Here is a 12038-nt window from a genome sequence, read left to right as displayed (position 1 = left end):
CTTCTCAGAGAAAGTAAGATTGACCCCTGAGATGCTGTTAAAGAAAATCCGTAAAAATCTCTACCACAATTTTTTCCAGCAGCCGTAAACTTCAGCAAACACAAGAGAGAGAGAGAGAGGAAAAAAATGGCATTGACTAACTTCAGATGTTATCTGTACAGTAGCATCAAGTCTTCTGAAATTAGGCCACTAGAGGGTCAGTGATTCAGGACAACATATGCCTAGCTTCCAAACTATCCACATTCATAGCTCAGGAAACCTGTGGCTGATGTTGGGCCCCAAATAATATGTATTTTAAAACATATTTAAACATGCAAAATCAAAATAATAAACAGTGTGGGTTTAAAATCCATGTATGTAGCACAGAAATCACCTGTTAGCACCAGAACGAGCTGCTTCAAATGTCCAGCTGTGTCTTCCCACCCTTGATCAGCTACTTTTATGTCAATCATATAAAGCAGTTTTCTATGACAGAATTGCCCAGTCTGAGGGTAGGTAGTACTATTATATTAGTTATACTTGGGTTTCAATAAGTCAATAGATGGTGTTTCATATAAAAAGTTTCAACAAAATTGGAAAAATATATCTTACATAAAATTACCGTAGTATGGACTAACACCTAGCTACAGACCATGAGCAGGAAATGATCATTAATTGAATGACTACTAGGTAAGGAATTCTTTAAAATGATGTTCTACAGAAACAAGAATCAGGAATAAAAGATTTTGTTAAAACCTTGAGACATAAATATCAACTATTTATGCAGACATAATTCCCATTGATTTAAATGAGAGTTCTCCATGAGTCATCATTTTTTGAGGCCAACAATAACTTAGTTTTAGTTAAATGTATTATTGTTACAAAAATGTGAAGGATAACATATACACACTAGGACAGACTAATACTGAAGGGTGACCTTCAGAGACTAAGGCTGTGATGCATTCAATGAGATTAAATAAAAATTAATTCAAAGTAACGCATTTGGAGGAAACGAGAAACCAGCTTAGACACCAACTGGACAGACAAGCAAATTCACAATTTATCTGGGTAATTTCTGATTAAACAAATAGACATTTGAATCTTTTATTCCTTCCAAGTCCAACTTTTAAATCACAGGCTGGGGGGTACCAAATCATGAGTCCAGCCTGTGCATGACTTGACTATCATAATTTCTACCATCAGATTTTCATGTGGCAGGTAGGAGGAAAAGCCACTGGTGTCCCTCAGCATTACATATTTGCTCTTTGCCATTTCTGAAATCACAAGTTGTAGCATGAAGGGATAGATCTACCCTTCCTTCAACAATGAGTCCACTTATTCTTTGCATACCTACAGGATTTCACTTTCTGGGACGGTAAATCTGGCAACTTTCAAGAACAAATCAAAAGGTGGGCACTATCACTGGAAGTGTTCAAATGCAGGTTAATAAGAAAAAAAAAAGAAATAATACAGGAAAACATTCTGCACAAGACTGGGACTCAAACGGAATAACCACCTGTATCTCTTCAACTATAATCTAAGAGTAAAAGACTACAGAAAAATATATATCTACTAAAAACTGCAGTTTAGTAACATCTGCACAGTCTACACACTATGGGCCAGATCTTCAGCTATGCTGGAGCTCTTGTTCTAAGTTGTGCTCAACTATTTATGGTCTCAAGGCACTGTTCTGAGAGCAAAGGACAGATGCAGTGTAGCAATGTTAAGGCCACAGCTCCTTCTCTCTGGCAATGTCCCACACTGGGTGCCAGGTGTATGGCAGCTCTGAGTTACCCAAGTGCCTATTTTAGGAGAGAGAAGGTGAGATGGAGGGGGAAAGGGAGCGAGAACGCCCAGAGCACTGGGCATGGTGCAAAATTTGAAGCCTGAACCAAAGGTTGTAAACCAAAGTCAGGCCATGTATTAAAGCAAATGCTTACTAGTTCACTGTCAAACATATGAACTTGTCAAAGTTGTTGCTAGTGTACTAGGCACTAAATATTTACGTAAATATATTCCAGCAAGTAGAAATACATCCCAATCTAGTACAAGATAAGATGATTTGACAAAATAATGAATAGGAATGTTTTCCCCAAGATATCAGGCACAAAGGGAGGTAACAAACAGATGTCACGTAAGGTAGTGTATAAGTTGTATATTCCAGTTGTTTGCCTCAGCCTGTAGAGGTCAGGGTACCCCGCCTGAACCCTTTGTGTGGCCTAGAGGAACAGCAAAAACTACCAGTGCTGACTGAGCCACTTCTTACACGGGGCACTCATGTGTTAGCATACCTGTAACCATGGAGCCAGGGTGCTAGGACTGTGCCTCGAAAGCAATAACCCTGGCCAAGTGCCTTTGTCACCAAACCGTGCCAGTGTTCTTTCTTTATGAGTAGCATCAAGGCCTGCTGAATTACCATGCTGCACTATCTAGTAATACCACTGGCGCTCCAAGAGCAGAAGCACTGAGCAGCCTAAACAGCGTTACCGAGGCAATGGCCTTCCAGCCTCCAGCACTTCACCACACTGGGTGGTACTATCAAGGTCTGCTAAGCCAGCTATCTGTGCAGAGCTGAACAGCACACTGAAAGAACACACAGACACACACACACAAACCAACTGACAGCACCTTTTATGCAAGGGGAATCCCCAAGTAGCTGTATAAGCTTGATTTCCAGTTGCTTTGCACTGGCAGAGCGGGGCAAATGAGCCAGATGGTAGTGGATCTGGCTTAGTAACTGCAAATACCTAAATTGCTATTTGCTTTTGCTCAGATCTTTTTGGCTATACGAGGTGCATTATGTGTTGTAGCATGTTTCTTATATTTCTGAGAGTCTCCAAAGAAGTGAGCTGTAGCCCACGAGAGCTTATGCTGAAATAAATTTGTTAGTCTCTAAGGTGCCACAAGTACTCCTGTTCTTTTTTTCTGGAATACAAGTGATTTCTGATCCAGTGCTGTAGTTGCAGGGCCTGTGAGTAAAGAAAATTATTTTTTCCACTAAAAATTTTGTTTCCAGTTATTGAACTGCAATCCTTTCAGACTGTAATGTTATCTTTCTGTGTTTTATGCCCCAACCCATTTTCAGTGGCAGTGGTTTTTATGGGAATAAGCATCAACAGAGCAAAATCTGATGTTGAATACACAAGTGTGGCTCACATTGAAATCAATGAGAGCCACATAGAGAAATTGGGAATAGATTAATGGAGCCTATTTCTAAATCCATTAATTCAGGTATTTTGGTGAGAGAGATGCAGAATGACAGTTTTTAATTGTGAAAGTGTATGACATATCTCCATCTTTACAGTTCCTCTTTTTATTTTATAGAGGTGTAAAATATCATTGTGCAAGATATGCTCATATAATAAAGTTAAAATGCATTGGGTTTCAGGAATTTCAAATTATGAATAATTTGAGAAGTGCTGGTATGAGGAAATATAGAAACCGTATTTCCACAGGAACAAGCTGGTGTAAATTCATTCAGCTTTGTTGACCCCAATGGAACTAAATCAAGTTACATCAGGTAAGGATCTAGCCCCAGTACCTTTAATTTTCCCCTTGTCTTACAGGAACCCAGTGGTATCTGATGGTATTCACCCATATAGGGCATGAAGTTCCCAGGAGGAATGGTGGAACATTTGACATATCCACACGTATTTTATTAATAAACACACATAATGAACAACACCTTCCCTTGATATCACTGTGCCTAATGAATGTTAATATTCGTATATTCAATGCAACACAGAATAGATTCCTAAAACTGAGGTTGTTGCATGTAGTAGCAGGGCTAGCTCTGACTTTTTTGCCATCCCAAGCAAAAACACTTTTTAAAAAGGGCGCAGGGCGGCCGGACCCAGAGACAAAGCAAAAAAAACCTAAAAACCCTGGGTGCAGGGCGGCCAGACCCGAAGGCAAAGCAAAAAAAACCCAAAAACTCTGGGTGCAGGGTGGCCGGACCTGGAGGCAAAGCAAAAAAAAACCCAAACCCTGGGTGCAGGATGGCTGGACCCAGAGGCAAAGCAAAACAAACAAACAAACAAACAAAAACCCTGGGTGCAGGACGGCTGGACCCGGAAGGAAAGCAAAAAAAAAAGGGGCGGCACGGATTGGACGGAATGCCGGCCCCTAGAATCTGCCGCCCCAAGCACAAGCTTGCTTGGCTGGTGCCTGGAGCTGGCCCTGTGTAGTAGTGTGACCACCACCAGAGATAAATGCCTACCTTTAAAACTGTCTGCAATACAGCAGAATGTTTTTATACTGTATAATACAGGATAACATATACTGCAAAGAGGTAAGGTAACTCAATATAAGCAATCAAAAGAAATGTGAAGCTGGATTTGCATCAGTCCAAGTTTCTACTTGCTTGTCATTTGCAGCGACGGCTCCAGGCACCAGCACAGCAAGCGCGTGCCTGGGGCGACAAGCCGCAGGGGGCGGCCTGCCAGTCCCTGCGAGGGCAGCAGTCAGGCAGCCTTCGGTGGCTTGCCTGCGGGAAGTCCGCCGGTACCGCAGATGCAGCGGCAATTCGGTGGCGGGTATGCCGAAGCCACAGGACCGGCGGTCCTCCCGCAGGCAAGCCACTGAATCCACAGGACCGGGGGCAGCCTGCCTGCCGTGCTTGGAGCGGCAAAAAAGCTAGAGCCACCCCTGTACATTTGCAATGTACAGTACATGTTTTATGCATGTCTGCTGTGTACTGCATGTTTGATAGCATGCTATGGTACATGCTGCAAAAATAATAGATGTGTAAATCTTATATTCACAGTTTAAAGTGAGATATTTCCTAACTAGAGAACTTAAATTAGTTAAGGTCAGTTTATTCCTTTCACTGAAAGAAAGCAAGAAAGAAAAGAAGTTAAAATGCTAAGAGGATCAACTGGATCAACGTCCCTGAGCAAAATGTGGGAAAAATAAATCAAAATGAGGACAGAGATAAGCATCATGTTTTTTTTTCAAGGATAAACAGAGTGAAAAACTTTGAACATCCCTTCTGGTGTTTCAGCTTTTCACATCTAATTCTTTAAACCTCAATTATATTAGCTTTGCCAATCAGTTTTACAAAGATTTTGTCACCTGCCATTGTAAACTCCTAGTATTTCTCATTTTACCAATGTGACAACTGCCTCTAACACTTATAAATATTGAAGATCATTTTCTGCATAATTACCTTGTGAAGTCTGTCATCTCCATCATAATCACACACATCCTCTTAGCCAAAACAATGATGTCATTGCTGGTATCATCCCATATTTCAATCTCTGCATCAAGCTTACTTTTGACTTTCTTGAAGTCGGCCACTTGCTCAGCTATCTTTTCTTTTTCAGCCTCTGGCAGTTGAGTCATCTTAGCCTGAAACATAAGATAATTTGATTTGCAAAACATCTGTCTGTGTCTAAGAGTAATTTCTTTTTGGCAAAATCACTGGACATTAAATATATATTTTAAATATACATGGGCTTGAACCAACACCTCCAATCTGAGCACCTTTCAATTTCATAAGTGGGCCTTATCTCTAGAACTCTCTCAAATATACTCTTGAATTTTGAATAGATCTAGATCAAATTCATGCTTTGAAGTTCAAGTCCATCTCCAATAATCACCTTCTAACCAAAAATGACCCCTCTTATTTTTTAATGGTATTTATCAATTGTCTTTGGAACTTTTCTGCAGGGATTCTAACAATGGGAAAAGTCAACCTTCATTCTATGGTCAGTTCTCATCTCCCTTAAGAAAGTCATGATGATAAGCATATCAGAATCTCCAATCAGCTCAAAGAATAAGACTCTGAGGGCAAGCTACATCTAAAAGGAATAAAATATTAATTATTGTACCCTCTGAGAATAATAGTAAAAAAAAAACACATATGCAGAACTCTGAAGATGCTGATATCTTCTTGACTATGAAGGTGATCTGGGTGAATGCAGAAACAAATTGCTAATCATTCTTGTAAATAAAGCCCACTATTCTGCTTTGCCATAATTTGTGGCCCTTTTTACTCATTTTTTCTGCAAACTTTTATGCAAATGATTTTTTCTTCACCAGAATATTCAAACATAAAAGCATCCTGAACACTAATATATAAGGCCCTACCAAATTCACAGCCATGAAAAATGTGTCATGGACTGTGAAATCTGGTCTCCTCTGCATAAAATCTGGTCTTTTCTGTGCTTTTACCCTATACTAAACTGATTTCAGGGGGGGGGGAGGAAAGGAGACCAGCATTTCTCAACTTGGTTCTTCCCATCAGAATTTCTCCTCACTGTGAGAGAATCATAGAATATCAGGGTTGGAAGGGAACTCAGGAGGTCAGTTAGTTCAACCCCCTGCTCAAAGCAGGACCAATCCCCTGACAGATTTTTGCCCCAGATCCCTAAATGGCCCCCACAAGGATTAAACTCAGAACCCTAGGTTTAGCAGGCCATTGCTCAAACCACTGACCTATTCCTCCCCCTGAGAGAATGTGTGCACATGCTATTGTATGTATGTACTGTGCCCTGAATTCAAGCAATGACAAGACAGGTCAGGAATACTCATCTGACCAAATTAACTCTCTTTGCTCTTGTAGGCTTTGTTTCAAAGTGATTAGTTTTTGAAAGATGTGGGGACATCCTTTTATACAAAGCAAGGCCCAGCAACTCAAATCTAGAGCCCTGCAAGTAGTAAGAAAAACATTGTCATCCTCATCATACATTGCTACATAAACTGATCAGAAGCCACAAACCATATTACAGAATTCTCTCATAAACTTAGAGCAGCGGCAGAAAAGTATCATCATCACAGAGAGTGGAAGTCATAGTTGCCAGTTGCTCCAGGAGCTCTTTTCTGCTTAGCTTCAGTCCCCGTATGGTCTAGGAACTTCGGCAAGTATGTTGGTCTTCTCCACAGCAAAGTACAGAGGCTCAAGGGAATACAAAGTAATTTTCCACTTGCAGCAAAAGAAATGAAGGATGAAGACATGAATCTGAAAATGGAGATTCTCCCACCTACCCCTTTGTCGATTATATATGCATACAAAGATGCAGATAAAAATAATTGTAATATAATCAAGCCCAACAACAACAAAAACCAGTGGGTAAAGAGAAATAATTGTGACATGCTGCCTGGCCTGGCCCACTTGTCGACTATTGTGACCAATATCATACTCTCTCTCATCCATTCTCTTTGTGGTCCTAACATTGGATGAATCCACTTGGAGCTTAGAGACAATGAGGACAAGCCCAAAGTACTCCAGACTGTCCCAAAAGGAACACTCACCCTCCACAATCTGATCTACCACATCCTTTTCCAAGAGAATGTTTGTAGCAGGTTTGGATCAGGCACCTGCCAAATGCACACAGCCACCAAGCCGATAAGCTTGTGCTCCCATTTGTTAATGTCTTTATCTGCCTCAGGAGGTAAGAGGCAATGCCATCATTAAATCCAGGGTCCATAAACCAAAGAAAGCCAAAAGTATAATGTTCTTGAGTATGTATTCATCTGAGGCAACACACAGGACTTTTGAGGGCAGTTCTAGACCTCTGTTATCATTTTCCTGATCATACCATGCAGAGAGTTCATATTTTTCTCCAGTAGAAAGATCAGTGGAATGAACTGGCTAATATTAGAGTCATCTCTGCTGATGAACCTCAGGGCAACTGTTGAAGGCCCTCAGAATGTCACAAAATTCTTAGATGTAATAATGTTGTACTAGAGATGGGGAATATACCATGGTTGCCCATGTTACCTCTGTAGCTAGAGAGCTTACGCATTGAGACAATCAAATAAAAACATACAAAAAGAGAGCTGACTGCACCTATTTGCAAATAGGATTGTGCAAGTACATACAAATGCAATTACGGAGTGTGAATGTGACAAGAGAAAAACTGAATAAAAAGCCACTAATTAATATGACTTATATGTATTTCTTCTAAAATCATGAAGGAGTACAGTCTTTTTAAATAAGGGATACATACACACTGCAAAATGTAATGCTCTTTCTTGTTGAAAAGAGTAAAAGAAAAGGTTTAAATGTTCTAAAATTCTCCACCCTGGCTTGCCACCTGCCATTTCTCTCTCTCTCTCTAAAATGCTCTCCCACCTTCATCTTAAGAACTGCGATCCGATACACCTCTACCCCAATATAATGCTGTCCTTGGGAGCCAAAAAACCTTACCACGTTCTAGGTGAAACCGCGTTATATCAAACTTGCTTTGATCCGCCGGAGCGCACAGCCCTACCCCCCCCCACCTCCGGAGCACTGCTTTACCGCATTATATCCGAATTCATGTTATATTAGATGCCGTTATATCAGGGTAGAGGTGTAATTCGTTTAGGCCCTTATCCTATTTAGAAAAATTGATTCATCCAATCAGGATTTTAAAAAAACCAGACACTAGCATGTGACTTAAGTGACCAAACAAATGCCTTGAGCAGCAAATCACAAATATCGCAGACTCAAATGAACAATCTTGAGGCTCTGGCTGGGCACAGGAATAACCATCATATACTTGACTGCAGGATAGGGGCCAGAGTGAGCAGTTCACAAACAATCAATTTAGGATTGCCAGTTTTTGTTGGACGTATTCATGGAGGTTTCATCACATGACATAATTTTTGATTAAAGATTAATCTTTAATTCCTGGAGACTCCTGGACAAATCTGGAGTGTTGGCAACCCTAAATCCATTGGCTAGAAGTGTTCCACACAAAACATTTAACTAGCTACAAATTGGGAATAAATATGTACAAATCACCGTGTGCTGACAATTTGCAAACAGAAAAGGGGGCTAAATGTTGTGAGGGAACCCAGGTAGCAGTTTTAGCCCAGTAGGGTTTTTCTTGTAGGATGGGGAAGGTGTTGGGGTATGTTTTTATATCTGGGCCATTGAGTCTGATCACAAGGGATCTATGTTGATTCCACATGATCCTGTATTTAACTTTTACAGTATGGAAAATTCTGAGCAGTTTATATATTTAAACCTTTAAATCTTTAAAGGTTTCCTTTGTTCCTGAAGGGATATTAATGTATGTCCTGCCGCCATCACCACACCCAGAAATATATCATAAACTCCTTTTAGAGAATGCTCTGGAAAAGGTATTCTTAGATTGCTTGAATTGCCCAACATAACTGCTATTGACGCATCCTGTGAGAGAGACTGCCACTCCTATAATTTTTTCATTAAAATAGATCTTCATTTGATTGCATGAATGTATTTTTAACATCTCCTGGTAACGTAGAATGCTGACAGGTAGAAGCTTTTAAGGGCTACTCCCCTTTATGAGCAAGATTGTCACTTAGCAATCTGCCCCAAGTAAAATGCACCATGTAATTGAATGGCCCAGGAGCACAGCAGGGAACTGACTGTAACTCAGAGTCACAATGTGACCCCTGGTACCACCTTGCTTCACAGAGAAAGTAACCTACCATGAGTCTGTATCAGAAGTAGATTACCTCCCCTGCCCTGCTGACTCAGCTATGCTCACTGAAGCATTAGGAAGTGCTAAAGCCAAGGATCCACCCTCTTCCCATCTCCAGAATTGTGCTATTCCCCCCACTCTTCCCCTGAGTTTCAAGCCAGTGGAAACATTCCAAATGTGTCCACTGTCACCTGAAAATTAACATTTATGGAATTTGTTAAAAATATGTAAGGTGAAAAGTTACCTTACTTATGGGGGACTCACAAAATACTGAAAATGTGCTCCCCACTCATATTATTCAAAATACATTTTAATTTAAAAGTCATTAATCAGATAAATGATGAATATTTGCTGCAAGATCTGCAGTCTGTAGTACCAGAAAAATCCATAAACTGCTATGGATTGCATCACCAAGTGATTTTTTGTTCCTTGTCTGGAAATACTGCATTTCATTTCCATCAGAAAATTTAAGACAGCTCACATCAACTAAATATGAATAATTTTAATTACTGCTGTCAGACTGAAGGAAATACAAATACAGACATGGTTCAGTTACCAGTAAACTGAAAAGAAATCTACAGCTATTTAAAATTGTGCAGATTAGTTTAGCTGGAACAGAAAGCAGGCTTTCTCCAATCTTGAATTCTGGTTATTCTATCCAACTTCAGCCAAATAAATTGAATTCAGTACGAAATAGTTTCCATGGATGGAGACATTTAGAGAATTCCTCGGTTCTAAAGCTAACGAGTCAGATGCTTGCATCCCTAACTGGCAATAGATACGGAAGGCAGTTACTATCCATCGTTCTCACTAGTACAGAGCCTTGCTGCTCATAAATCATATAAGGTAGCCAGGCATTGGAACTCTTGACCACTCAGGGATTCTCCCTGATGTCTATTCCATAGAATTGGAAACGCCTTAACTACAAGTCAAAACAAAAATTTCTGTACTGTCAATTAAGCCAGTATTTTAAACGATACATTGACTCAAAGTGTCATGGAAATCATTTTTAAAATACCATATTCAGATCAGAAATTAGATTATCTCCAAAAGATAATGGTGGTACTCTCACCATGCTCTCACTTATAACCCTTTGCTTTCTTAAATATTTTTAAGCCAACAAGCCAGGTCTACATTATAGCCACAATAGGAAAATACTCCAGTCCTGGGATACAGTATGCATGTTTATCAGGTATAAAAACCATTCCAAGATAAGAGAAAGATAGTTGTATGAGTTATCCTTCCATTCAGGATTAAAGTAACTCAAACACTAATTTTAAAGAAAACAATATGACTTCTGCAGGCTGGCTGGCCTGGATGTGAATGATTTTTGTACGGAATCAGCTGAAAACAGTGAAGGACCAAATAGTCCCATGCATACTGAAAACATCATTACCAAAATGGTGTGTTGGAGTCTTGCATGCCAAACCCACTGCAAAATAATTTCTTTTACATTATTTCTGGGCAAGGTTTTTGCATAGGACTCAGAGACACAGAATTCTTGAAAAAAATTACCCTGAGATTCTCTTATCAAAGCCAGTGAAAAACTCAAATCAGTGATCTCGATACTCTGGTGCATGCAGGCCATTTTACATTGCTCCACTGGCACAAAGCACTTCTAAGTACAAATTCAGCTATTAAAAGGGTAGATGAGACACACCATAGATGCTCCAGTGCTCCCTCCCATGCCTGCGACTAGTGCAGAGGGCATGTCCAGCCTGGTCCTGTTCTGATCCCTGACTGCCATAAAGGTTTCACAGAACCATTGGAAGTCAGCATAACTGGAGAAGCCTTTAGGTGACTGGACTAATGCCAGGATGACCCAAGGCTTATGGATACAAAAAGCAGGCTTGAAGCCAATTTTGCATCACCTTCCTAAGCTGTACCAAGCATTCCTTCAGCTGCAGCCCAGGATCTAACTCAATATCATTGTCGGATGAAAAACAAGCGGTTCTTAGACTGATATTATAAAAATAATTAAAAGAAAAGAATATTGTCCTGGAGGTGTTACTGGAAAGCAAGCAGCAGGACAGACACTGTACACAGATACTCTGAGGTCCAAGAATCCTTGCAGAACTTTGGCCTCCATGGATCCCTTTCATCCCACTACTAACCTTCCCTTCTCTCAAAGTGAATGATGTGGCTTAGCTATTGCATAGTCACTCACATTAAAGTAATGGATCTATCTTATAATATAGTGACAGTTATTACAAAACTGTGGTTACGCTGCAATTACAATATAATTACACTGTGGTTATTCTTGTTTATAACAAATTACCACTAATTCATATAACTGGAAGGTTAAGAAGGTGACTGAATTACTTATATTATCCTTTTGGTTTTATAAGTAATTCATGTATTTTTGGAATCCACATACATTAAGTAGGTTTTATTTACACTGCAATTACTCTGTCACACAATTAATTTCCTAGTTATATGAATTTCCAGCAATTATAGGTTTCACAAAGCATAACCATTGTGTAATTAAAGGCACCACATTAGATAGTGTAACTGACAATTTTGTGTAGTATTTTCCATGTTTGTTTTAAAATGTAAAAAAGCATGAAACTGACCAAATATACAAGCAGATCAAATTGTGATAGGATCTTTTTAGCTGAGGAACTTGCTGTTTGCTTGTGCCTGGGGAGCTCTTCTAGCTTAAAA

At 39.8% G+C, this 12038-nt stretch overlaps 1 protein-coding gene across 2 annotated transcripts in view; it reads right to left on the bottom strand.

Annotated features, from left to right (window-relative positions):
* CTNNA3 (catenin alpha 3) overlaps positions 1 to 12038 on the bottom strand; it is a 958387-nt gene that overhangs the window by 89097 nt on the left and 857252 nt on the right. For both annotated transcript variants that reach the window (XM_039481066.1, XM_039481067.1), the window contains one exon: positions 5147 to 5328. In XM_039481066.1, the coding sequence (XP_039337000.1) occupies positions 5147 to 5328 (182 nt within the window). The remainder of the gene's footprint in view (positions 1 to 5146; positions 5329 to 12038) is intronic.

Source organism: Mauremys reevesii, linkage group 7, assembly GCF_016161935.1.
Source record: "Mauremys reevesii isolate NIE-2019 linkage group 7, ASM1616193v1, whole genome shotgun sequence".
Lineage (NCBI taxonomy): Eukaryota > Metazoa > Chordata > Testudines > Geoemydidae > Mauremys > Mauremys reevesii.
The sequence above is the reverse complement of the archived record's forward strand: the minus strand, read 5'-3'. Positions and strand labels throughout refer to the sequence as shown.